Source organism: Sebastes umbrosus, chromosome 21 (assembly GCF_015220745.1).
Source record: "Sebastes umbrosus isolate fSebUmb1 chromosome 21, fSebUmb1.pri, whole genome shotgun sequence".
Lineage (NCBI taxonomy): Eukaryota > Metazoa > Chordata > Actinopteri > Perciformes > Sebastidae > Sebastes > Sebastes umbrosus.
In genome coordinates, this window is record NC_051289.1 from 6,943,406 (window position 1) to 6,971,236 (window position 27,831).

Genomic DNA, 27,831 nt, shown 5'->3' on the forward strand with positions numbered 1-27,831 from the left:
TGACAGGCATCCTCAAATGGACTTAAGCATTTAACACATTTTTTAATGTCTTTATATCTCTAGTCACGTGTAAAAAAAATAATATTTTGCAAGCAAGTGGTGCATGATGAGTATTATCATAAACCACTTGCTTGCAAAATATAATATAATTTTTTCTAAATTCTTTTAAATCTGCATTTTTATTTTTTCTTTAAATCTGCAAGTTTATTATATTTTTGCAAGCAGGTGGTGCATGATGAGTATTATCATAAACCACTTGCTTGCATAGTATAATAAACTTGCAGATTTATTTTTTCTAATTTTTTTAAATCCGCAAGTTTATTATATTTTTGCAAGCAAGTGGTTTATGATGAGTATTATCATAAACCACTTGCTTGCATAATATAAAAAACGTTCAGATTTTTTTTTTCTAAATTTTGTTTAAATCTGCAAGTTTATTATATATTTTGCAATCAAGTGGTTTATGATAATACTCATAGAAGCCATGCAAGATGAGGCAGAGTATATGTGCCCCCATGGTAAAGTTGGCTGTAAGATTGCTTCATATAATTGGTAAAAAAAAAAAAAAAAGGGAAGACATTGCAACACGTCCTCAGTGTGCAGAAAAAGCTTTAAAGAGTAAACCACATTGCAGAAACCAGCATGATATATTGAAATTCATATGTGATTCTGAAGGTCCAGATGCCACTGTGGATGTATTTTTTATTGAACAATGTACTGCTTTTATTGTAGTGTCAGTTCAGGTACGCTCATAGCTTTATGTTCAACATAATTTTAACTGGAGATGTAAAAAACAAAGGGCCATATAATGATGTAATAGCAGATGATCGTTTGACCCTTGCACCCACACTGATGCTGAGCTGAAGCAGTTTTCCTATTCTTTATATTGTACTTTTCAAAAGAAATTAGGTGAGCCAACTTGTTTTCCAACACCTTTAAGAAACAGGGTAGACTTAAATAAGTAGAGTTACTTACAGTATAACCTGTGGCTGTAGTCTAGTTAGTCTAGCCAGTAATACACGGTCTGTTTACAGTTTTTCAGATAAGTCCCATTATAGGTTTGATACAATCCTATTGGCAGTGCAACTTGGTTGAATCAAGCACCATTATACACTATTGGATTGTCCTGACAGTCATAGCTATCTTAGATAAAAACAGCAGTGTTTGCTAAAGTTTCTGAAAAGTCGTGAGACCAGTCTGGAACAAGTTAACATGTAAATGTTGTGTGCTTTGCTTTGGGCCTGCTTCCATTTCCTTCACTGTCCTGCTGTTTCCTTTTTTTTTGTTGTTTTCGCTAAACTGTCAAGGATAGCCCATGAATAATTTGCTATTGATCTGCATACAGGCAGGAAGGGGTGGGAGGGGTAAATCACATGACCCAATCCTGGAAGCTGCCTCGGCCTTTTTTTACACCCATCACAGAGTAATATAATAAAAACTGCACAGCCCTCTGCAGCGGCGGCAAAGAGCACGCTGTGCACCGCTTGCTGCTAACATCTCCCATTGTACATTCCATCAGCCCCCCGCTTTGGATTAGATTCATTATGCAGCTCCATGAATGCATGTTTGAAAAAACAGAACTTGGCTCTTGACTGTTCCTTGCACCTTTTTGTTTCTCCAGCACAGGCATCAGTTATTGAGACGCCGGCACTGGCTAATTTTTTAAAGGTCCTCGTCCAGTTGTGGCAACCTGAAAGCAGCTTGTATTTGCCCTCTCTGAACACCAGACGATTGTCCCCTTGGTGAATAGTGGATTCCATCATTTGGGGCTATTTTGCTGTCCCCTGCTTCAGCCGCACACTGAAATGGAGAGGAAGGAAAACTGGAGTCAGATTTTTTTCCAGGATCCTGACAGAGTGCTGACACAGGTTCCCCTTGTCACAGTGCAGCCGCCAGCAAATTACTGCACAAAGGATAGGAGAGGCAGTTATTCCCTCAATTTGCTCTATTCTGGTCTGTTGACTGGCGTGTATTTAATGGCCTTCATCTTTAATTAGTTTGAAACAATCTGTCACGAACTATCCGTCTTCACTGATGATTTGTGGTTTGTCCTGGTTGGAAAAGGATTTTCATTCAAATAATGCACTGGGCAAAAACACTAAGACATGGCCTAACCCCTGTTTATCTAAAGCGATCAATAGGCCTCACTGGCACACACCAGACTTTATTGACACATGCTCAGCTGGTGCACTGTTGTGTTGATTTTTTGTGCCTATGATATCAGACTTGAATGAAAGACATTTGCAGGTTGTATCCCTGTGATAGCAGTGAAAATGCACACATGAAGGAGAGAGTGAGGATGTCAAAGAGTTTATAATGAAATGAAGTCATGTGCTACGAGCTGGATCAATGCTACGGCTCATAGCTCAGCTGATGACGGTGAAGAATCAGTCAGTCATGGCGCGATGGGCTACTCTGTCGTTGGATAATAACTGTTTACTCAGCATTCGTTCTGTAGCCGAGGGAGTGTCTGGTGGGAGTCTCTCCCTTCAAGCTGCAAAATGTTGAATGACCGTGTGAAGTGTGTGTTGCGGTATATTGGAATGTGTACATAAACTTGATGTAGTAATGACTTGTGAAGGTGCAGGTGACTTCTTATAGAGCTGAGACATGAAGAGCTGTCATTCTTCCCTTCTGTTGTGTCATTAAAGATACAACATTTTCTCTCAAGTAATGTTCAAATACTTCACCTATTTATTTTCTGATCCCTTTTCTGTGTTGAAAATGTAGAAGGGCTTTTTTCGATCCTATTCATAATAACTTTTGTTCTTTTTTGTAGGTCCTTTGAAAAGATGAATGTCGTCAAAGAAAACAAAGACCTGGCCTGTTACTACACCACCAAACACTCCTGGAGGGGAAAGTAAGGCCCAAAACTTGTTTTTAACTCCACCATCGATAGGATTTCAGGGCTGGTGTTATTGTCTACCCCACATCTTTGTTTACAAGGCAACATTAACCCAAATTCTTCCCTTCATCACCCTGTAAAGACAGTTTGTGAAAATCCTGACTCAGTACTCCCATTGTGTTGACTTCCTTATCTTATATAGGAGGTCCGCACACCACTGTCAGCAGTCGCTGATCAGCACTAATGACGTGTATGTTTGTAGAGCTGCACTGTCTTATGAAATATAACCCAAAGACACAGATACTGGCAGTAAACACTGCACAGCGCTAGTCTTAAGCAAGATGACGTCCATGTACTAACATTCATGTATTGTATAGATACAAAAACTGATCTAGATCTGTTTTCTTTTTATAGATTCTAGTTACAGTAAAGCCACTACAGGCCTAAACTAGATGGGACTTGATGTAGATGCTTGGTGGCCCTTAAAGCTAAAGGATGGACTAGTTTCAGTTTGAGCAGTGAGCCTGTGGTGGGATCACATTACCAATACCTGCTTTCTAAATGTCTCTGTGCCATTAAGGCCTGCCATTGACTTTGGTAACTCAAGCAGGGCTGCGGAGCATTAGCCATCATCAGAGGCTCATCCTGCTAATGCTTCCTGAAGTGTCCGGCAGAGACGAGTGATGATGTATGTGTGGACGGTGGAGACCGATAACAACACAATGGCGCAGTTTAATCCTGCGTTAATGGTTGATCTGAATGGGTGGACACATTTCAGCCGACCTGGGTCCGTGACCCTCCTCCTAACCCGGGGTGAACGTGGGTCGCAGACTCTGGCTTTAATGAACAGACATCTTTATCAGGGAAACTGAATTTATTGATATAACATTTGAAGGTCATTTAACTGACGAAGAGAGAGATAGAAGAGACAGAAAGATGAGAGCAGCACAGGACAATACCAGTGAGTGGGCAACCATGAGAGAGCGAGTGACTAGAGAGAAATGAAAATGAAACTCCATTTGGTGCTTCTGTAATGTTGTTCTGTGATTTCTCAGTGAAGCGTTTCTGAATGCTGACAACCAGACATCAACTTTTGACAGCAGGCTCATATGAATGGGTCAGACGCAATTCAGTAGATCCAATTTATCTGCCCGTCTACCGTAGGAAAAGGGCACAACTCACACAGAGCTTTAATAGGCCAGCAGAAAGAGAAAGAAAAGGTGTCATGTCACGATATATCCTCTTTCATCTAACTTCACACCAACCTCACACATCAGAGGCTATTCTTGTCTTCAGTAGGTAGTAAATCATGAAAACCAATTATCCAGTTTGATTTTTCCTAGGGCTGTCCTCGACCAAATATTCTTTGATTTTAGGGCTGCAACTAACGATTATTTTCATTGTTGATTAATCTGTTGATTATTTTCTTGATTAGTTGTTTGGTCTATAAAATGTCAGAAAATGGTGAAAATTGTCGATTAGTGTTTCTCAAAGTCCAAGATGATGTCCTCAAATGTCTTGTCCGTGAGTCATTTTTTGTGCTTTTTTTCATGCTGAATGACTTATTTCCAAGAAACCTATGAGCACATCTCTGGTAAACACAAGATTTAAAGTGGTGCTTTGTGTGATTCTTTGTGGAGAAACTCAGTTTTACAGATCTGTCGTTTAAATCAACTGGTCAAGTAGTTGTTTAGTCTATAAAATGTCAGAAAATGGTGAAAAATGTAGATCAGTGTTTCTCAAAGCCCAAGATGACGTCCTCAAATGTCTTCTTTTGTCCAGAACTGAAAGATATTCAGTTTACTATCATAGAGGAGTAAAGAAAAAAATATTCACATTTAAGAAGCTGGAATCAGAGAATTTTGACTTGATCGTTGTAGCTCTAGTTGATTTAATCGACAGATCTGTAAAACTGAGTTTCTCCACCAAGAATCGCACAAAAGCACCACTTTAAATCTTGTGTTTACCCGAGCTGTGCTTACAAGTTGGAAATAAGTCGTTCAGCATGAGAAAAAGCATTACAAAATGACTCATCTACTAAAGAAATCTTAGTTGACTAAGAGGGGGCCGCCCTGATTTTTACCAACCAATTTAGTCTAAGATAAAAAACATACAGTAGCATTCAAACTGTAGACAATATACCTGTTAGCCAAAAGCAAAATGTACCAGGTTTTGCCTTATAGCTTAATTAACCACCATGGCCTTACATATAGGAAACTGTTTCAGGTAGCCACAGGATCATCTCAGACTTAAACAGTTCCAGTGTCACAGAGGTGCAGAGCTCTCCACTGTGAATACAGAACACGTTCCCAGAAGTAAACTTAAATTAGATTCACCTGTAATTAGTGTGCCGCTTTTGGCCATATATAAAAAGTACTGTTGTCATGTGAATTATGAGTATGTTACACAGTATTCACCATCACTCAATGTGCCATATTCTCTAAGGCCTGTACTTGTGTAAAGGACATTTTACTCTGGATAATCATTTCAAGTGCAGATATAAAAGGGACCAGCTTAATTAAAATGCATGAACAAAAATGAGGCACGAATGCTCAAACTTATTTTTGTCAAATGTTTAATGATTGTCTATATGACAGATTGGTCGGCAGACGGTGAGAGTAGTGGTCATCTGTTCTGCAGGGAGTTGAAGGGGAATTTTTAAAAGCCACGATGATGCATGATGTTGCTTTGTAGTCTCCCATATCCTCTGTCTGGTATCCTTTTTTACGTGTCTAAAACAAGTGATTCTTGGTGTTTCAGATTGTATGGTGATATAATCAAATGTGTGAAAATCACTGGATGTGTGAGAGACGGAGTTACCCTCACATCCTGCCCCAGATACTTCTCTACAATAGTTAAAATTACAATAGATCTTAACTGTTGTTGATTTGCTTTCATGCAGCAGCTTTCCCTCTCTCTGTGCTCGTGATCATGTTTAATTCAAGTCCTGTGACTCCAGCTTGTAGAGAAGATCAGATCTGTCTCCTAATGAAGGGCATTTTCACAATTTCTGACACAAATTGATTGTCTCAGAGTTTCTGTGTCATTCAAGGGTTTTCAACCACATCGCTTCTCTACATGTTTTCAGAGCATGAATATGCAAATCACAATCTCCTTTTAAATCTTTGAATGACTTCAATCTTCTCTCTATGTTGCTAAGCTACAGATGCCCCAGCTATATTTTCCACTAGCTGTTTTACATACCATTGAGTCTACATTGAGTCTTCTACGGGGGATTGTGTTGTGTTGTCCGAGCTTTTTATGTAGTCAAACGAATCTTCAGCTCAGTCTTCTTTGTAAGAATTTTTGTTTAAAGAGGAGAGGCAGTTGTTAAGAGGCTTAGTCAGACACAGGATGTTGCTTAATGTGATACATTATGAAACCCTTGAAGTGGAAGGAAAAGCTCTAAAGACATACTGTACAGTACTGAATGAAGACTTTTACTTATCACAAACTGTATCTGTGGTGTAAGCTGTACCTGTAATGCTTGTTGATACTTCTCTTTTCTTCTCATAATAGTTCCTTTATGAAAAAGTTAAAGGGCCATACCACTGTTTTGAACCATTAAGTACAAATTGCATTTTCTACTGACCATTTTTCAAGACCTGCTGTTCCTGAGTAATTTAGATTTTTGTGATCATGAGATTGGTTTCCATTCATTCGTCCTGTATGAAAATCTACATTAACATCATGGCTACTCTTTCAAATCTCTGCTTAGTTGATTTTCATATCTTTGTATGAATGGAAAATGGAAATCTGAACCACAGCAGCACAAGTTGTAAAATAGTCATAAATCATGTCAAGTATACAGGATTTGTTGTAGCTAAAGCATGCACAAACACTGGTAAGGTTATTTTATTTCCTAGGGTCCATACGTATAATAAATATACCAAATTCAGTTTAATCTCAACTCATCCCACCTTCCTACATGCAGGCATTACTTTATTTTAGCAGGTGAATTTGGCTTCCAAGTCTATACTTATCACTGCTTCACTTGGTTATGATGTTGGGCCGTTGGCTAGGGAGCCACTTAGAGCATTTCTTCTTTTTATACTGTAATTGGCATGCTTGAGCCAGAAAATCAGTCTGTTTCTAAGCAGTCTTTCTGGTTATCTTTCAAAGGAATGTTACCCATGATCATCTTTATGCGGTTATGCATGCTTTCATCATGTTCAAAGTCAAACACTGCCTCTATTAAAATATTTAAAATTAGAATATTAAATATAGTATGTATGGAAAAGCCAGAAATAGGTTGTTAACCGCTCAAACTGAACAGATAGTAAACGGGACTTCTTTATATACAACACAAACTTGTTCACAAACTGATCACAACTATGTCAAATTTCCAGAGCATCTACATAACAAAACACTGTATTTTGTATTGTCACAAAGAAAGAGATGTACAGTAAAAGTGCATAAAGTACATGCACAAAATATTTTATATGAGATTTTTGATAATCATCAGTCATGTGGACATAATGACTGAGAAAAGGCAAATAATAGAACAGCTAGACCAGTCTGGTAAGTTCAGAAAATGGCATCACTTTACTGTAATGCAGCCTTTTAAAACCAGTAAAAAACAACACTTATGCCATATTAGCCCTAATGTGTTGTGCATATCCAAAAACCTGTTGATATCCAAGTCTTTCATAATGTTTAAAAGTAGATGTGTTTGTGTACAACACATAGAGCTGGCTGCAAATAGGCAAGAAGCTGTGTGTCGCAAACTGCCGCAAAAAAAACACAATTGAGTGTGTGAATGCGTTGTATACATGTCCATAGAATGCTCCTTAAACCTTACTGGCAAACACACACCAGCCAGGGAGGGTTGGATATTGCCTTTGTACTAAGATAGAATAAAGGGGGGAATAAATCAGCCCACAGAGAATGAATAATTAACTAAGTTTGTGCTGACACCCAGCCAGCCTCTTTAACACCAAGGTCAAGACATGTAGAGACACAGCACCCTGAGATCAGGACAGAGTCTGCCGTAGGAGGACTCAGACTTTGTGTCCCAAGATGAAGGAAACTGAGAATAGTGGGCCTCAGTGTGTAGAGTAGATTTTTAGGACAGAATGAACAGATTTAGGTGCACAAAAAGGACGTGACATTTGTATAATAGTGAAAAAGGAAGGACTGACTGTGGTTTGTGCCTGAACCTAATATTCCGGCCTTGCCTCAGGCCGCTGTCTGACCTGTCTGTTTATGTTAGTTATGTACTCAAGTCCGAAGGCATTATGCGGAAGTAACCTCTCGATTTGACTTCCTTTTTATCTGCTTTTTGATGGGAATAGCTGTTAACTTCATCCACGCCACATGAGGATGTGCAAGAAAGAAAGGAGCCTAGTCAGCATGTTCAGTGTGCAGGCTAATAGTGCTATAGAGGTGCTAAAGGAACAAGTTGTACATAGATGAACATACATGTATGTAGAGCTGCAACGATTAATCAATCAGTTGTCAATTATTAAATTAATCACCAACTATTTTGATAGTCGATTGACTTTGAGTAATTTTTAAGAAAAATAAGTCAAATTCTCTGATTCCAGCTTCTTAAATGTGAATATTTTCTGGTTTGTTTACTCCTCTATGACTGAATATCTTTGATTTATGGACAAACAAGACATTTGAAGATGTCATCTTCGTCTTTGGGAAACACTGATGGACATTTTTCACCATTTTCTGACATTTTTAGGACCAAACAACTAATCTATTATTCGAAAAAATAATCGACAGATTAATCAACAAAGAAAATAATTGTTAGTTGCAGCCCTAAATGTATACCAAATAAATGTATACTAACATTTTACAGTCACCAAACCTTATTTTTTGCATAACAAAAACCCTCAAATGACCCATTTTCAAATCAAACAGCAGGCAGAATGTTATGAATCGGCCAAAAATGCCAACTGAAAGTCTTGGCAAACCACAGAGTGACCAAGCACACACAGACGTGCCTTCCTGCACACACACGCACACACACACCCACACACACCCACACACACACACACCCCTACACACACTCAGTGTAAAAATTGGCAAATTTGAATTTCACACTTCCTTCCTACTCTGTGAGAAAGCCCCACACTCATAACAGTTCTGATGAATTAGTGTGAGTTGCTTCAGAGTCACAGAGTGACTCCTTAACAAACTGTTAACGTACGATAAGTTGTGACTTTCATTTTAAGAGAGGCCGAATGTGGTTAATACATGCTACGAATAGCAATGGGTCTAAGAGGTAAATATTCAGAGATCACAGCTGCTTTGCTTCAGCCTGGTATTACATGTCTATACTAAATAATGAGAATTAAAGGGATAGTTCGGGTGTTTTGAAGTGGGGCTGTATGAGGTACTTATCCATAGTTAGTGTATTACCTACAGTAGATGATGGTCGGCGCGCCCCCAGTTTGGAGAAACAGACAGGAGTACCAGCACGGGTGCAAAGCAATGTACTGATGTGGACGGGGCCGGCAGAAAAATGTATTTTAGCAACTGTCATCTACTGTTGGTAATACAGTGACGAATACGACCCCACTTGAAAACGCCGAAACTTTCCCTTTAACTGTCTGGCTATTGCAGCTTTGAAAGTGGCAGTTAATAATCTTTTCTCATCACCTTTTCACCTCTCTGCCTTATCTCAACCATTACCTCATACAAATGTCTGGAAACTGACATGATAAACCTGAAGGGGATGATGATATCATCCGTTAACTGATCCCCGGTGATGTCACCTGTCCTTGACTCATCATTAGCTTACAGAGGGGCTACAAATGGACCCTTTCCTCTCTCACCATCCTGCCCTTTATCAGATGTAATGGAGCTTTATTTACGTGATGAGATATATTTGGCACATTGGAAATCTTAGAGATCACAACACAAGTTTATCTGGGCTAACTGGATCTGTTAGCTTTGCTTCAGCTAACCCCCACATGTTTGAAAGACCGCCGCGCATTCAGCCACTTTGCCACATTCACTGCTAATGTTATGTGACTGCCCGTGCTGTAGTAGGTGTTGCTGCCATGTGTGGTTGGTGATGTGTAGGCTGTTTCTGACTCATCCCATCTCTGTGTTCCAGGTACAAGCGAGTCTTCTCAGTGGGGACGCATGGCATTACCACTTACAACCCTGCCACGCTAGAAGTAACAAATCAGGTCAGTGTGTGTAGCCTGTCGTACAGGAACTCCAGTGTCTTTCAGCTATCAGCGCCTCACAGGGATGTTCTCTTCTTGGCTCCATGTGACTATTGAAAATCCATTTGAAGCACATTGCTCTTTTGCTGAAAGCTGATATTCAGTATGTGCTCAGTCTTTGAATACGCTAAGCTTCCAGCACTGCTGTGAACATGCTGTTTTTACACTGATTAGAACATGAAACATGTCATAATCAATACCCATTAGACATGAAACCTCAATCTTTAACCCCCTCAGTCAAGGAAATGGCTGAACAGAAAATAGCATCATGGTAGTTTTAAAGGAATAACTATATCAAGCAGTGCAAAAATAACATTGGTAACAGCTATGACTTTACCAACCGTGGTTCTCATGATCTGAACACAAAACAGCAGGAGGCGAATTAGTTTGGGTAAGTTGTTTTCATTCATTTAAACTGTACTTTTAACTATTAGGTAGCGTACAGTTCATGGTTTGTATTAAGTAGGGCTGCACAATTAATCAAAATTTCATCGAAATCGCAATATGGCCTGCTGCAATTATCAAATCGCAGGAGGCGCAATATTTGTTAAAGGTGAAATGTGCGTCAAAATACCTTTTTTTAAATTAAACATTGTGGTGCTGCAGAGATGTCCTGACCTTCACATCATATTCTACAGACTTAAGAAAACATCTTTGTTTGGTACAGAGCCCCTCAAAAATCACACCATAATGTTTTTCAATGAGAATGAGAATAATGATGTAAAAATGATTGTTCCCTCTAGTATTACAAATCATATTGCAGTTGCAATGTCAGACAAAATAATCTCAATTATTTTTTTCAAAATTGTTCAATCCTAGTATTAACGTTTGCACTCGCTTGTTCAGTGGTTGCCTAGCAACAATAAAAAGAAAAGACGCAGCAAACTGCAGAAAACGCTCTGTCTGATCGGGCAACAAAAAGGCAGTGCGGTGTGCCTCGCCCTGTCTGATCAGGGCCTGAAAGTACCGTAACATCTTTCTTCATGTTGAAACTGCTTGTGTGTGACTGTAACAATGTGTTTATTATCTTCTGTGTTGCTGCTGTCTGTGGTACCAGTGGCCTTATGGGGACATCTGTGGTATCGGCCCGGTAGGAAAAGGTCAGGGAACAGAGTTCAACCTCACATTCCGTAAAGGCAGCGGCAAGAAGTCCGAAACGCTCAAGTTCTCAACGGAGCACCGGACAGAGCTGCTCACAGAAGCCCTGGTGAGGACAAACACTCGTCATTCACAAAGACTAAACAGACCTCATGCACATGTTGTTTCATTTAAAGGGTCCCAGAAGTGATGTTTGATGTGGCTGATCCACGCTTTTCTAGTTGCGTCACAGCTGCACATTTTGCTGAGTTGTCAAAAAATAAAAAAAAGCAGCAAAGTCACGTAATGCACGATGCACTGTTTGGGAATGCAGTGCTTGCAAATCACAGGCCCTTTTACTCACTGTATGTGTTTATCACAGACATGAATCAGCAGATAGTTTGTTACTGTGAAGAAATAAAGTCATTATGCTGAGGTTGTTTAGGAACAGGAGGATGGGTATTTCCCCATAGAACTCATTAAATGTATTCTGCAATGAAGACCACAATTCATAAGTGTTACACAAGGATTATTTAACCGTAGCTGTGTAAGTTGGCTCTAAAATATAATACCTTTGTTTCTTTTCTTATTCACAGAGATTCAGAACAGAGTTCTCAGAGGGGAAAATAACTGGCAGGGTAAGTACTGACATCTATAAGAAAAATTGTCCTTTTCATTATTTGTGGTGACGCCAAAATGAACAACATGTGTGCTTACAGCGCTACAACTGCTTCAAGCACCACTGGAGTGACACACGGAAGCCAGTGAGTTTAGAGGTGACACCCGGCGGCATCGACCAGATCGACCCGCACACCAACCGGGTGGTGTGTTCCTACGACTACCGTAACGTAGAGGGCTTCGTCGAGCTCTCTGATTACCAGGGAGGATTCTGCATCCTTTATGGCGGCTTCAGCAGGCTGGTATGCTGGCATTCATAGTTTATATGTGTGTGTGTCTGTGCATCTGTTATGTGTTGTCTTAAGATTTCCTTTTTCCCCCATTGCCTCTTTCTCTCAGCATCTGTTTGCCTCGGAGCAACGGGATGACATCATACGCTGCGCCATAGAACATGCTGGGAACTTCATCGGTATCACGCTACGACTGAGGAAGGAGGCGTTGACCTTCGAGGATTTTGTGACGGACAGGTTGGGGAAGTACAGCTCAGACGAGAGCATCACTTCCTTGGCGGAGTTCGTGGTGCAGAAGATCACCCCTCGACACCCGGTGAGAGCACTGTGCTTCTCCTTGTTCCTCTCAGTGGAATATTATCGTTTGTATTGTTATTGAATAAGAAGCATTTCCCAAAAGGTTTGGCGTGTTTTATTCATGTTTGTAAAAAAAAAAAAAAAATCTAAGTTGAAAATCGATACGAATGAATCACCGAATATTAAATATTCCAGTGCAACCCTAGAAATCTTTGAGCTTTGGATTATACTCCGATTTTCTTTGCTCTGCGAATTCACTTCTTGCATTATGATGCAGAAGTGAATAATGAATGCAATGCTTTACATCTAGTGTAGTATGCAAGTATCTTATGGTTATCAACTAATGTTTTGCGATGCCCAATACTTTGATGAATTAGATACTGACTAAATGTTTAATTTACAGTCATTTGCAAGGAAACCTAAAAGTAATCAGTTCCTACTTCTGCTCTCAAGTTGTATTTATAATTTCTTTCTTGAAGTAATTTAATCAGTTTTGTTAACATTATGACTTCTCTTTGTCATTCCTTAGGACGCTGTTAAGCGTATACTGTGCCTGACAGAGACTTGTCTAGTGGAGAGAGACCCGGCTTCATACAACATAGTCACCATCAAACCCTTCGGAGAGGTGAGCACTTAAAGCACAAACTAAAGCAACACCAAGTCATACATATTTCAGCCTGAAACGTTTTTTGTTGCGTCTATTTGTACTCCTGTGGAGATAAATGTTAATTGAACTGCCTGTTTTTTGTTTTATTATGTATGAACTGCATCACTGTGAGTTAACAGCTTGGATGAAAGCACTTGAGTCTGTGTGATATGAGTAAACTCTCTTTTTTTTTCCCTCACATTTGTCCTCTGTCTCATCTCCCTCCAGGTGTTTGCTCTCATCTGTGACGTCGACAACCCTCAGGTGTTCACAGTCGAATTCATCAGAGGTCAGATCAGAAAGTTTTCCTCCACAGAAAGGTACACACACGTAACTCACACACCCATCTTTATGTATTTAGTGACACTACAGGCCCTGTGGGTTTATTAAATATTTTCTGTTCTGTTGACCTCATTTACACGATGAGTAACTCGCTTGTCTGCATGTGTTTGCTGCACAGCCTTAACTCTCTCCTGTCATTGTGTGCTCACTGTTTGTTTGTAATGCATTTAGCTGAGTCTGTTTGTTTGTATGTGCGTCCGTAGGGACTCCCTGTTAGCCAGCCTGCTCGATGGAGTCCGCGCATCAGGCAACAGGGACGTGTGCGTCAAGATGGCGCCCACGCAGCGAGGGCAGAGATGGGGCCTACTGAGCATGCCCGTGGATGAGGAGGTGGAGAGTTTGCATCTCAAATTCCTGGCAGCACCTCCGAGTGAGTCCACGCACTTCATCTCATGAGATTCATGAATCGTGAATTGCCACCATAAAGTCAAAATATCAATTGGTCCAATATTTTGGTTTATTACCAAATACTAATGCCATCCATTCCCATCAGTACTTTAGTGCAAATGATAGCATGCTAAACTAGGATGCTGAACCTGCTGCTGCTACCTCATATTAGCATGGAAATTGGGAGAATGTTAGCATGCTAACCTTAGCATTTACATGAAAGCACTGCTTTGCCTAGCCCCCATATGTGACAACATTGTTCTTGATAACTCTTTATAGTTTTGTTTAATTCTTCCGTCCCTCCTTCCTTTTCTTAGATGGAAACTTTGCAGATGCAGTGTTCAGATTCAATGCCAACATATCCTACAGTGGAGTGCTGCATGCAGTAACCCAAGATGTGAGTGTGTTCAATTCATGTGATTTATGTCTATCTGTCGTTCCGAGCAGGATTCACACTCATTTCCCCGTTTTTATCTCTGTTTTCTCTTCAGGGTCTTTTCTCTGAGAACAAAGAGAAGCTCATCAACAACGCCATCCTGGCTCTTTTATCCCAGGAGGTCGAGCTGCCGGCTATCAACGCCGAGCTGGAGAGTCATTTCCAGGCCATTCGACGCTTGGTGGCCTCCAAGGCTGGCTTCCAGGCTTTCACCCAGCTGCTTAAGTAAGAATGCAGCCGTTACCCCACTGTACCTTCCTGCTTTTATTTCTTTAAAGTGTATTTTTTTGTTGAGCTGCTGGTAACAGGCATGCTCTGTCATTCCAAGGTCTGGTCAAGGGTCTGGAGTCACAGATGCAACGTAAATATGAATCCATACATCTCAGTCTGCCCTTGCCTGTATCTGTTTCTTATCCTTGCTCTTTTCCAAAGTCTTTCTTAGCCGTCTATCGATCAGCCTTCTCCTCTTTTATCTTTGTTCTGCTTTCATCTCAGGCTTTTAGACAGGCACTTCAGAAGGGAGGTTATGTCACTTCACTGTGTTCAGTCAAAGCTGTCTGCCTCGATTTGTCTTGACCTTCCTCTCTCGGCATCTCATACTCTTTATTCTGTGCCTCCATCTCTCCCGCTATCTGCTTTATTTTTTACATATCTGTACATCACAATATTTAAGAACCCCGTAGTGTTTCCGGGTCACTGAGATGTATGAGAGGAACTGTTTATTATTTGTTCCTGTGAAGCACATGAGAATTGGTTTTCCTGAAAGATTCATTGCTTGGGTAGCTTGGTGTTTCCCCCATACAACAACAAGACACAAATAAATACATGAATGGTTTATCTTTACTTCAAGGAAATCCTCTTTTATATTGTTACACTTAGTAGTTCAGTAGATGTGACACTTTATGAGCAAAAGAAACAACAAACCACTTCTGAAGCAATGAATTCTTTGTGTATCCAACCCCAGACCTCTTTGAAATAATACAGTATTTGTATGCTTTATATTCTGTTTCTGATCATCACCTCTTCCAACGAATGGACGTTTTAGTTGTAAATCTGTGAATGTATGTTTGTGTGTTCCAGGTTTAGGGAAAAGTTGGGAGTAAAGACGGTAAAAGCTTTAAAAAGGAACAACAACGGTGTTACACATGCTGCTGTAGACATGCTCTGTGCCCTTATGTGTGTAAGTATCACCTAAATATCTACATTCGTAAATATCAACCATTTGTCTTTTATCTTGCCGTTTGGCTGAGACTTTTTCTTTCATGTTTCTCTGCAGCCGATGCACGATGACTACGACCTGAGGCAGGAGCAGTTGAACAAGGCCTCTTTGCTGTCCTCCAAGAAGTTCCTGGAAAACCTCCTTGAAAAATTCATCACTAATGTGGTACATTTCTTTTAATTCTCTTTCAAGGAGTCATATTACAAAACTTGTTTAGTATAGTTTCATAAACCACCTCATGTTTGCAGGGTTTTTTGTATCCTAAATTTCATCTCTCATTCCCTTTTTCTTTTGTTTTTAGGACCATGGGACAGGAGCGTTGGTCATCAGCTCCTTGCTGGACTTCTTAACGTTTGCCCTCTGCGCCCCCTACAGTGAAACCACAGAGGGGCAGCAGTTTGACATGCTGCTTGAGATGGTTGCCTCTGATGGACGCACATTGTTCAAACTCTTCCAGGTGCTTGTCGTGTGAATAAACCTTACCGCCCTAATTATGATCGTAGGGCTGTCCTCAACCAAAGAAATTCTTTGTCGACTAACACTCACACAATTTTGTCGACTAATCGATTAGCTGATTTAATTGAGAGAACTGTAAAACTGAGTTTCTCCACAAAGAATCACATAAAAGCACAACTTTAAATCTTGTGTTTACCAGAGATGTGCTCATAATTTTCTTGGAAATAAGTCATTCAGCATGAAAAAAATCATAAAAATCGACTAAAGAAATCTTAGTCACCTAAAAACGCTTACAGTTAGTCTGTTTTAATCAAACTCCGGTGCGGTGCGTTTGAGCTGTTGCGAACGCACGTACTCTGGTGCAGACCAAAACAACTGGACTGGTTATTCCCAAGTGAACCAAAACGCCGACTGTCTGTGTGGGCATTTGTTGAGATGGACACAGGTAAACGACAGGTTAACATGAGAGGGATAGGACTGACCTGGACTTCTGCAGAAGTCTGATGTTTGCTTGACATCTTGGCCGAAGAGAACACACAGAATATGCTAAATAAAGTCCACAAAAATAGTGAGACTTCTAAAGTCATTCTAGATAAACTGGAGAAGGGATTCGTGTAGACGGTAGATCAGTGCTGAGACAAAGTGAAAAAACTTTGACAGCAATATATTAAAGTCTGTGAATCCCTGCATAGAAGTGGCAGCTCCCGAGACAAGAAAGATGAATTAGTTCCTTCGTACAAGCCCCTCAGCAACTTGTATTTTTATTTGGTCCGCTTTAATTTGTGCACTGTGAAACTGAACTAGACTAAATAGAAAACGAACCGAAAGTATCAATTCCACTCTGATTCGGACTAACCAAACGGACTATGACTTGTGAAAGTGCCCTAAGACCAAAACGGTCGATTAGTCATACTGAGAGGCGGCTGCCATATGACTGCTATACATACACAGTAGATGCTTGTGTGTTGAATTCTGTTGTCCTTATCTCCAGCATCCCTCGATGGCAATAGTGAAGGGAGCAGGCCTGGTGATGAAGGCCATCATTGAGGTAAGCCTTTCTCTGGTTTACAGTGTCAATAATTTCATGATGATTTTAATGTATTTGTGACAATAACCAACCTTTGTTTGTTTACATTTAGGAGGGAGACAAAGAAATAGCCACCAAGATGCAGGACCTGGCCTTGAGTGAAGGGGCTCTTCCGAGGCATCTGCACACATCGTTGTTCACCATCAGTGCTGACCAGCGGATGCTTACCAACAGGTCCTACCTCAATAAATCCACACACTCACTCACAATTATTTAGTCATTTGGATTTGTTGGTTCCAGCAGGTAGGCTAACAAAATGGCTCAGCTACTTACGTGTTATGTTTCCTTCTCAGGCAGCTGAGTCGTCACCTGGTGGGACTTTGGACGGCAGAAAACTCAGTTGCCATGAACCTCCTGAAAAGGATACTGGTAAGGCTACAAATCAGCCCATTTCAGACACCAAATATTTGATGCTTCTCCAGTACTCATGACAGCAGCTATCAGTATAATGTGATACCGGCAAAGTACTCCAGGATGTAAGCCAATGCTTTTCTCTGGCACCCTGTTTAAGTCTTAACCCATTTCACTATGTCTTGTTCTCTCTCAGCCAACAGGTCTGCTGGCTTACCTGGACAGTCCTGACCCAGTCCCGGAGAAAGATATGGACCGAATGCACGTCCGGGACAACTTGAAAATCGCTACGGTATCTGTAGAAACACATCACATCTGTACAGTTTTGCAGAGTGAACAAACAGTTCAATAACAAAGTCTTTGCCATCTATAATTGTTTTGTATTTGTTTCCCTCAGGACCAGCTAAATCGAAACAAGGTGCCCGAGTGGCAGCGGATAGCCGGCAAAGCAGCCAAAGAGGTGGAGAAGTTTGCCAAGGAGAAGGCTGATGTGGTGTTGATGCACTGGAGAGATAAAATGGGCATCGCCCAGAAGGAGGTGAGGATACATTTTCCTTTGCAAAGAAGCTGAGGGGCTGATTTCCCTGTTACCTATCAGACAAGTTACTGCTGCTGCTGTTGCTGCTGCCTGTCTGCTCAGGTGTCTCTAACTGTAGCTCCTCCTGCTGATGCTGAACAGTTCTTCAGAATGCAGAGGCAAACTCAATAACACACTTTTCAGCTGCTGCTGTCTTTTGCATGCAGAGCGGTGCCAGCTCTGATGCTGCCTGACCTTAGGGAAACAGTACATGTCAGATACAGTCCTGTCTGATTTTTCTGAGCCTTGCATATCTGCTGTCCAAACTGCTTGTGCACATTTTCATTCATGTTTAACAGACACTTTTTCTTTAGCTAAAACAAAACGTTTTCCATTACAGGTATGTCTGAATGTGACCAAAGTGTTATTTATATGCAAAGGTCACCTTTCTTTTAAAGAATACCTGTGTCTAGACCACAAGCGTATCAGACAAATTTTTCACCTGCATGTCTGACGCAACAATACGCTCTCATGTTCATCTATGCAGCTGTTTACACGAACTCTGTGCAGGCTCGCGTCTCAACTGCGACTCACAGGCGTAATCGCGACCTAAAGCGTTTATTTACTCTTAAAAGTCTATTTTTTCTGACAATACAGGCGTAAACACAAGGTTGATGCCCAATAAAACACTATTACTGTACTACAATACAACAATTTACTACATATTTTAGAGTTTATCAATATTTTATCACTGTAATTATTAAACCTTTATCATGTCTTTATTTTCTTATTATCTGACCTTGTTCTTTGGTCTCATTTATTGCTGTTTATTTATGGATTTTTAAGTTTTTTTTTAAACTCTCAAACTTTATCAGAGGCGGGAAAACATTGTTTAGTGTGAAATCATCACCTAGCGGTCAAAATAATTATATAGCCTATGTAATATAGGTTAAAATATGAAAAAAGCCATCAGGTTCGGTGTAAAATTCTGCATCAGTGTTGATGGAAAAATAGATCAGGAATACTTACACATATCACAGGAAAACTGCACACTGCGCAGAAGGTTTGGTGCTTGACGATTTGAAATTCGTGGACAAGACGGAACCGGCATAGACAGTTGCGTCAGTGCGAGTGCGACGCAGATGTGGCGCTTGCAGTCTACCTGGGATTAGGATGCAAATTTGATGAGAAGTTTGAATTTCATAATTGCACAGACAATAGAGGATCTAACGTGTTTCAGACTGAACACTCTTATACAGAGTGTGTGGGTGGGTTGAGTTTGGTGGTGTCATCTAAACTGTTTAATAAAACCTTGTGCCTGCTCTGACGTTTTAAAGTGAAATCAAATCTATTTCCAAATAGATCTCTCAACTTACTTCACCTGAATGTCACCCGACTCCCTTTTCCTTTTCCACCTTTTTGAATGACTCAACATGGCTGATCAACGACATATTTTGATTGGCTTGCTTTCAATAAATATTCCCTAATCACATTTCATGGTTGCATCACATGCTTTATGTATAGTTGCTGTTAGCAAGTAGTCTTAATAGAAATATATAAATGTGATAGTCAGCTAATAAATCTGAAGGATTAAGTGTTAGTTTTGTATGTCAATCTCTTAGTATGATGTACTCTAGTTACCTGTGATCCTCTTTGTTTCGATTCATGTGTGTTTGATCCGAGGAACAATAATCTCTCTGTGTTGTATCTGCCCCACCCCCCCCTGTCTTGTGTGGTTTCTCTGCTGTCACACAATGCAGCAGGACAGAAATAACCTGGTAAGTAGGACTGACCAATGGGATCCATGCTGGTTTTCTTTCCATCTTCTTTCTCTTTTGACTAAACCATGTTTTCCATCTTCATGTGACATATTGGGTGTGTTTTTTTTTAATTCAGCCAGGCGATGACCTATTATTATCATCTACCAGGGATTGCCACGTGTGTCTCCAAATAGATGCAAGAAAAGAAGAAGTCAATAATACATTATACAGTCGACAATAAAAGCACAGATTTGAACAGGTTTCTTTTTGTCCTGCTGTCAATAGAGGACATGTTCAGATTACCTGTAGTGCTTTGCATTAGTAAATAATGACCACATAATTGAGACATGATGATTACCATAAACAGAAGGACCTTTGCCAAGCACCCTGTAAGGCATCTGGAATTTTGCTGTATTGTTTTCTGGCACCAAACAAAACAAATTAAGGTTATAAAGCTTGAGTAGCAACATCCTCTTTGAGAAGCAGCATGAGAATCATGATCATAACTCGTCTCGCCCAGCAAGAATTACAGAACGCATCCAATTTTGGGATCCCACTTTGGTTTTTGTTTCATAACCTTGTTTTCTATGTTGGTGTGATGATGACATTGTTTTTTTGGGTGTTTTTTGTCGTATTGTTCTAATATTTCTCCATTCTCAAAAACATTTTTATCACATTTTTTCTCCACACTGGTGCCATTTATTTCTTTCTGGTGTCTTTGTCCTTGTGTAAAACATTGCTCATAATGTTTTCATTTCGACTTCACAACTCTCTTTATGCCATACGCTGTAAAAGAACAAATATTGAATACTGTAAAACATGATGGACTTGGACTTGAAGTAGTTCCTCAAAGTTTTTTCTTTGATTTCAGAACCCAAACCAAAAGCCCGTCATCCTGAGGAAGAGACGCCAGAGAATAAAGATTGAAGTCAACTGGGAGCTTTTCTACTACAGGTACAACATAGAGAGGCCCCATAGAGAGGTCGAGCCATATTCTAGCTATGTTCTATTTGTGCTGCTCATACTGATTTTTATTATACTCAGAGTCCAGGTTTTTAGGGGTTTGTCTCTCTGTGTCTTGCTAGAGAGTCATGGAACAATCTGTTAAACCATATACTGTATGTTTTTACCTTACAATCCTAACCTGCTTTTCTGTCTTCTCCAGATTCCAGCTTGACCATGCAAGGTCCAACCTCATCTGGAACCTGAGGACGAGAGAGGAGCTGCGGGACGCTCTGGAGGGGGAGATGCGCGCCTTCAGCGTGGACCGCGAGCTCGGCAGCGCCACCGTCATCTCCTGGAACCACCAGGAGTTTGAGGTTTGTGCTCAGCTGGAGTATGATGCACTCACTGCTGTCTGAATCTCACTGATTTCGACCATCTGGGATACACTGCAGGCCAGACCTGTATATCGTGATACATGAATCCCATAAAGAAATACAGGGTTATTTCTAAAATGTATCTGTTTTATGTTCTTATTTGCAGGTGAAATATGAGTGCCTTTCAGATGAGATAAAGATTGGGGATTATTACCTGCGTCTGCTGCTTGAGGAGGATGAAAGTGACGAATCGAATGCCATCAAGAGATCGTAAGGCTACGATACAACAACTGCACTAACACTATCATTCTGAACTGAATCCAAAATGATGATTCATGCTTCTTTCCCTCTCTCTGCTCTTAGATATGAGTTCTTCAATGAGCTCTACCATCGCTTTCTGCTTACACCCAAAGTCTCGATGAAGTGCCTGTGCCTGCAGGCGCTCGCTATAGTTTATGGGAAGTGCTTCGAGGAGATTGGCCCCTTCACAGACACAAAATACATCGTGGGCATGCTGGACCGAGTGAGTACAAACTGTCACTGCAAGAACGTGTATATTGAAGGCATCGGAAGTGTTTTCATTTATTTAATTAATCTTGAAACACTCTTCCGTGGTTACAGTGTACAGACAAACTGGAAAGAGATAGACTCATCCTCTTCCTCAACAAACTCATTCTCAACAGGGTAAGCTATTAAAGGAAACAAGGCCTCTTTGAATTAATTTAACCCATGTCTCTATCTCTCTGTCTTGAGTAATAATTCATTTTCTCTTCTGCAGAAAAATGTGAAGGAGGTGATGGACTCAAACGGAGTGCGTATATTGGTGGATTTGCTCACCATGGCCCATCTGCATACCAGCAGAGCTACTGTGCCCCTACAGGTACAAACATTTTTAGTTATATTACATGAAAAGAATGTCTCTCTAAGATTTGATCAATCCCACATGACACTAGATGTTGCAATTCTCTATGATCTCTCTCGACTCATGTGTGAAAATATGAATTAATCTGTCTGGAGTGTCTAACGGAGGGTCTTCTTTATTTCCACAGAGCAACGTGTTGGAGGCGTCACCAGACATGAAGAGGGAGAGTGAGAAAGAGTGGTACTTTGGTAACGCAGACAAGGAGAGAAGAGGACCTTTCAGTTTTGAGGAGGTATGTGATCTTCTTAAAATGTTAAGCACTGGTTGAGAATGCGCAATAGGAAATAAGGTTATGTGATAGGTGTGAGTGGAAATGGCAACAGGGGGAACTCTGTACTAGTAGCTTGTAGCTGATGGAACACAATTCCTGGTGTGCCATTTTTTTATAATAATAATAATTTATTTATTTTATTATTATTTTATTCAGTATTTTGTTTTATTTACTATTATTGTTTTCTTTATTATTATTGTTATTATTATTATTATATAGTATTTTATTTATCATTTTCATTTATTTACTACTATTTATTTGGGGTTATTTAGTTTTATTTTGTATGTATTTACATTAAAGTATATTTTCATTTCATTTCTTAAACAGTATTATACATGGATATACCTTTATATGTAGTTATATTTTGTTGGTTCAAGTTGAATGTCTATTTTTGTTATAATTTTCTGAAAACTCAAATAAAATATGAATCGTAAAAAAAAATGTCAAACACTGGGATTTCTCCAATCTTCAGTGTAAAATCAAGTAGAAAAACAGAGTTAAATGTAATACTTGTACCTGCTAAGAACAACTTATCAAAATGTAATAAAATGAAGAAAAAAAAATGTCCCTCTAATGTAATATATTGCTGATAATATTATAACATCTTGTTTGTACTGGTACTTTACATGGATGAAATACTTCAAACAATTTTTTTAATCTTATCATGTCCATATTATATCTGTATAATGGCGTAAAAATTGACAGTTAACGTAATTCGATGTTATCTAGAGGAGACATTTTGAGAAATCAAGTTATTTTCTTGATTTTTCTTGGTCTCTTGCAGCTGTTGCAGTTTATTGTTGTTTTTTACTTTCTTATGGAGCAGCCACCCCATATTTATCTTTGTATTATGTGTTTACTTTTCCTTCTCCAGATGCAGGAGTTTTGGAGCACAGGCGTCCTGACAGCGAAGACGCGCTGCTGGGCTCAGGGCATGGATGGCTGGCGCCCCCTGCAGGCCATCCCCCAGCTGAAATGGTGCCTGCTGGCCACTGGACAGGCGGTGATGAACGAATCCGACCTGGCAACAATGATCCTGAACATGCTCATCACCATGTGCTCCTACTACCCCAGCAGGTGGGTAGAGCAGAAAATACCTCCCTTTTTGGAATCATCTTTTTTATGGTATCATAATACCATTAGGCCATGACTATACCTCTTTATTTACTTCTTACTCAGGGACCAAGATAATGCCATTATCCGTCCTTTACCTAAGATCAAGAGGATGATCAGTGACAATGCGTGCCTCCCTCACATTGTCCAGGTATCTGCACAATCTGAATCTTCTTCTTCTTCTTTTTGTCTTTACAATTGCTGAGTTAAATAAAATGCCATGTTGATGGTTTCCTGTTGTTTTCTCTGTCCACTCCAGCTGCTGTTGACCTTTGATCCAATTCTGGTGGAAAAGGTGGCTAACGTTCTGTACCTGGTGATGCAGGACAACCCTAATCTGCAGCGCCTCTATTTAACTGGGATCTTCTTCTTCATCATGATGTACACAGGCTCCAATGTGCTTCCTGTTGCAAGGTGAAAACACACCCAAAGTTATCCTCAGAATCTTTTAAAGAATAGAGATATTTAGTCTCTTTATTGTTATGAACTCATGATGACTGACACTTTAAAACCACACTGACTTGCTCTACATAATAGTAATTGTTCCACTGAGATTTCAGCTTAACATGTTTTTCAGTAGTTTGATCCTGGCTTCCAGAAAAGAACTTTAGAATAATGTGGATATAATAAAAAAATTGAATTTAAAACATTACACTTTGGCACTAAGAACATGCAATGTTGATATTGACCTCTGTGACATTCCTGTGGTTTCTTAAGGTTCCTGAAGTACACACATCTGAAACAAGCCTTCAAATCAGAGGAGGTAAAAGTTTTACCTTATAAATTACAACAGACTGTATCTTATTAATCCAACCTCCTTTTAAAAATAATTTGTTTGTTTTGCCTCTTCCCCAGTCTAAGGGTCCGGACATAGTGCAGCGTAGTGTTCTGGGAGCGGTGCTGCCTGAGGCCATGGTGTGTTACCTGGAGAACTACGAGGCTGAGCGCTTCTCAGAAATATTCCTCGGAGAATTTGACACCCCTGAGGCCATTTGGAGCAGCGAGATGAGGTAGACATTAGTCTATATCATGTCTTATTAGTGTGCTTTAAAGGGTACTTAGGAAAGGTACTTATCCATAGGCAGTGTATTTTCTACAGTAGATGATGGTTGGCACGGGGAACTTATAGAAATTGTAATAGACTGTGTTTGAACCCTCTGTTTCAGGCGGATGATGATCGAGAAGATAGCTGCTCACATAGCTGACTTTAGCCCCAGGCTGCAGAGCAACACACGGGCCCTCTACCAGTACTGCCCCATCCCCGTGGTCAGCTTCCCTCAGCTGGACAACGAGCTCTTCTGCAACATTTACTACCTCAGACATCTGTGTGACTCCATCCGCTTCCCCAACTGGCCTATTCGAGATGCTGTATGTCTCTTTTTTTTCCCTTATTAATCCAAGCTTGTACTTCCTTATCAATGTCCTGCTTGTATTTTCTAAGAAAGGTGTCTTTAACATTGTGATCCACCTCCATTATCGCTACAGGTGAAGCTGCTAAAAGACACCCTTGAAGCCTGGAAGAGGGAGGTGGAGAAAAAGCCTCCCTCTATGTCTGTAGATGACGCTTATGAAGTCCTCAATCTCCCCAAAGGACAGGGAATGTGAGTGGCCTTTGATTTGTTATCACTTGTTACTATTCATTTGATTAGTAGCAATAAACGTGGATGTTGTTGTATAATATGGATTTAGATAGCGGGATTCAAGACATGTTGGCATTTTGTCCTCAGGCACGATGAGAGTAAAATCAGGAAAGCTTACTTCAGACTGGCACAGAAGTACCATCCAGACAAGAACCCAGAGGGCAGGGTATGTATTACAATCATTACTGACATCATATCTATGTGAGGGCTTTCATAGCTTCATCCAAAGATTTCATTTCAACTTGTATCTTTCAGGACATGTTTGAGAAAGTCAACAAAGCCTACGAGTTCCTCTGCACAAAGTCTGCCCGAATCCTGGACGGCCCCGACCCAGAAAACATAATCCTCATCCTCAAAGCTCAGAGCATCCTGTTCAACCGACACAAACAAGGTATGCAGACGGATCAACTTTATGTCTTTCATTTTTGCTATTGTTCTTTCTACCTACATGCATTTTGAAAGAAACAAGTTCAGGCACATTTTTTTAGTGAAAGTGTGTTGGTTGTTAGAGATTTTTTAACTAATACTGCTCCTCTTCCTCTTAATTGTTTATTAACAGAACTGGAACCTTACAAATACGCCGGTTACCCCATGCTCATCAAAACAATCACAATGGAAACAGAGGATGATCTGCTCTTCTCCAAAACCTCCCCTCTCCTCCCGGCTGCTGCTGAACTGGCCTTCCACACCGTCAACTGCTCAGCTCTTAATGCAGAGGAGCTGCGCCGCGACAACGGCATCGAGGTATGCACGCAGTCACAAATCCTCAAATATCAGCCAGTCTAAATGAAACCACTGTTCGTCTACATGTTGACTGAATAAATGATTGTTTCTTGTATTTAATCAGATATTGCTGGAGGCTCTCTCTCGGTGCGTTGCTGTATTAACTGCATCCAGCAAGCCTGATGACATGGCTGTACAGGTAAAATGAGTCTGTATTCACCTGTAGGCACCTTTCTCTCTGGAAATGACTACTGTACTGCTTGTATTAATGATTTCTATAACACATTTTCAATACTTGAATGTGCCACAGGTGTGCGGGCACATCTGTAAGTGCTACAGTGTAGCAGCCCAGTTTGAGGAATGCAGGGAAAAGATCATCGAACTGCCCAACATCATCAGGGACCTCTGTCACATCTTGTTCTTTGGAAAGGTGAGAACCCACTATGTTTACGTTATTCTTCTGAGTTTTCTGTCTATAATAAGAAAGAAAAATCTTCATTGTTTACTATTTTTCATCATCAATATCGCCACCTCTCAGGGTCTCCCGAAAACCGCCGCCCTGGCAGTACAGTGCGTGAGCTCCTTCGCAGTGGATTTCTTCCTACAGACCCATCTCTACCACGCTGGCGTGCTCTGGCACCTACTGGTCCACCTCTTCAACTACGACTACACTCTGGAGGAGAGCGGCGTGCAGACTAGTCAGGACACAAACCAACAGCAGGTGTCAAACAGCCTGGCCAAGCTCAGCCTGGTGGCTCTGAGCCGTCTGGGAGGCTACGCCCAGATACCTCACACCCCAGACGGGAACAATCCCGTTTCAGAGACCAACGGCATCGAGGGCACGCCTCCAGAGAACCCCACCATCCGTAAGAGCTTAGCAGCCATGCTGACGCCATACATTTCAAGGAAGCTGGGAAGAGGAACTCCTGCTGAGGTATGTTGTACAGGTAGATAAGGAGGGTTGTGTCCAGCTTTTACATACATAAACCCCAACACCAAGCTGAGTGTCCTGTTGTGCATGTAGGTCCTGAAGCTGATGAATAGCAACTCAGAGAACCCGTACCTGATCTGGAACAATGGAACCCGAGCCGAGCTGCTGGAGTTCCTGGAGGTTCAACAGGAGGGAAACATCAAGAGGGTATGAATAGCATTTATAATATCAAAAATAGATATTAGTTATTTACACTGATTTTGTTTGAATACTCGGTTCTGATTCGTCAATCACGGCGTGCTACAGTCTGTTATTTCTTGATAGCAGACTCCATATAAGCGGTTTCCACTGTATTCATGCATCCTCTCTTTGGTCTCTTCATAGGGAGAAAATGATGAAAGCTTTGGTGCAGAGTTTGTGTTCACTGATCACAGCAAAGAGCTGATAGTTGGTGAGATCTTTGTCCGGGTCTACAATGAGCAACCGTCTTTTCCTCTTGAGGTGAGTAAAAGAACAGCATAGTATTACAACCACTTGTAGATCATAACAGACGGCATCTTGAAACAGCCACATTCATTATAGCTGTGAATATTGACAGTAGTATTGACTAAAAACCCATTTTATTTGTAGTATTTTGGCACATTTAATAGTCTATTTCAGCTCTGGTCCGGTGGTAGGCAAGAGCCTTGCTAAAAGATGTAACAATTGCACTCCAACTGGCCCAAGTCCTTAACTTAAAACCAAAAATTGTCATTTGATTAAATTTTATTACAGGCAACAGTTATTAATAACATATACACATCACATTACAATGATGTAAAAAATAGTTGTTAATCATTTTAATATTTAAAAAAATTAAATTTAGTTGGAAGTGACGTCTGACCTAGCATGAACTAGTAACGTTAGCGTTAGCTAAACGTAGTCAGATTCATACTCCTCAGTCGTTGATTAAAGCTGAACGAGTAGAAATTTTAAATGGTAACAAGGTCCAAAAGACAGTTGAGAGAAAAGTGACAACGCTGGCCCTGACAGTTCGGAGTCAGACGAACCTTTCAATGATGAAGGGGAGTCATAGTGGGCAGTTGAGCCGCCGAGCGCCGCCACTTCTAGCATAATGAAAAGAAGTTACCAGGCTCGATTCATTAATCTGGGATTTACCATCACAGGGCCAGAGGAGCAGAAAAGGCTGTTTACAAGTGAGATGGCTTCCTGGTTTTTACGTTGTTGGTATCTGCAGGGGGAAGTGTCACTTGGGAGATTTGGTTTGGTATATAGTGGTACACGGTCTGAAAAGTTTGGGAGCGTCTGGTCTATTTGGTTTATTTGCATGAATTTGATATGAAATAAACTTTAATTATGATGCTATAATGTGTTGCATTATGATGCTATGATGTGTT

At 40.5% G+C, this 27,831-nt stretch overlaps 1 protein-coding gene across 5 annotated transcripts in view; it reads left to right on the top strand.

Moving 5' to 3' along the window:
* The window catches only part of LOC119480476 (dnaJ homolog subfamily C member 13-like), a 33,900-nt gene that overhangs the window by 798 nt on the left and 5,271 nt on the right, over nt 1-27,831 (top strand). Inside the window, exons 2-45 of one of the 5 annotated variants that reach the window (XM_037756757.1) lie at nt 2,780-2,860; nt 9,918-9,993; nt 11,090-11,239; nt 11,706-11,747; nt 11,829-12,029; nt 12,127-12,333; nt 12,844-12,939; nt 13,189-13,280; nt 13,506-13,672; nt 14,007-14,086; nt 14,181-14,350; nt 14,454-14,486; nt 15,206-15,305; nt 15,402-15,509; nt 15,646-15,801; nt 16,792-16,848; nt 16,940-17,061; nt 17,181-17,256; nt 17,435-17,530; nt 17,636-17,776; nt 19,516-19,533; nt 20,387-20,469; nt 20,681-20,834; nt 21,001-21,104; nt 21,198-21,357; nt 21,456-21,518; nt 21,613-21,714; nt 21,884-21,988; nt 22,902-23,104; nt 23,207-23,291; nt 23,400-23,554; nt 23,858-23,903; nt 23,996-24,150; nt 24,307-24,508; nt 24,626-24,741; nt 24,868-24,946; nt 25,036-25,171; nt 25,340-25,524; nt 25,628-25,702; nt 25,814-25,933; nt 26,042-26,437; nt 26,528-26,641; nt 26,819-26,935; nt 27,601-27,630. In XM_037756757.1, the coding sequence (XP_037612685.1) occupies nt 2,793-2,860; nt 9,918-9,993; nt 11,090-11,239; nt 11,706-11,747; nt 11,829-12,029; nt 12,127-12,333; nt 12,844-12,939; nt 13,189-13,280; nt 13,506-13,672; nt 14,007-14,086; nt 14,181-14,350; nt 14,454-14,486; nt 15,206-15,305; nt 15,402-15,509; nt 15,646-15,801; nt 16,792-16,848; nt 16,940-17,061; nt 17,181-17,256; nt 17,435-17,530; nt 17,636-17,776; nt 19,516-19,533; nt 20,387-20,469; nt 20,681-20,834; nt 21,001-21,104; nt 21,198-21,357; nt 21,456-21,518; nt 21,613-21,714; nt 21,884-21,988; nt 22,902-23,104; nt 23,207-23,291; nt 23,400-23,554; nt 23,858-23,903; nt 23,996-24,150; nt 24,307-24,508; nt 24,626-24,741; nt 24,868-24,946; nt 25,036-25,171; nt 25,340-25,524; nt 25,628-25,702; nt 25,814-25,933; nt 26,042-26,437; nt 26,528-26,641; nt 26,819-26,935; nt 27,601-27,630 (5,241 nt within the window). In that variant the 5' untranslated portion in view covers nt 2,780-2,792. The remainder of the gene's footprint in view (nt 1-2,779; nt 2,861-9,917; nt 9,994-11,089; nt 11,240-11,705; nt 11,748-11,828; nt 12,030-12,126; nt 12,334-12,843; nt 12,940-13,188; nt 13,281-13,505; nt 13,673-14,006; nt 14,087-14,180; nt 14,351-14,453; nt 14,487-15,205; nt 15,306-15,401; nt 15,510-15,645; nt 15,802-16,791; nt 16,849-16,939; nt 17,062-17,180; nt 17,257-17,434; nt 17,531-17,635; nt 17,777-19,515; nt 19,534-20,386; nt 20,470-20,680; nt 20,835-21,000; nt 21,105-21,197; nt 21,358-21,455; nt 21,519-21,612; nt 21,715-21,883; nt 21,989-22,901; nt 23,105-23,206; nt 23,292-23,399; nt 23,555-23,857; nt 23,904-23,995; nt 24,151-24,306; nt 24,509-24,625; nt 24,742-24,867; nt 24,947-25,035; nt 25,172-25,339; nt 25,525-25,627; nt 25,703-25,813; nt 25,934-26,041; nt 26,438-26,527; nt 26,642-26,818; nt 26,936-27,600; nt 27,631-27,831) is intronic. The other 4 variants (XM_037756758.1, XM_037756761.1, XM_037756760.1 and 1 more) reach the window with 4 other exon arrangements.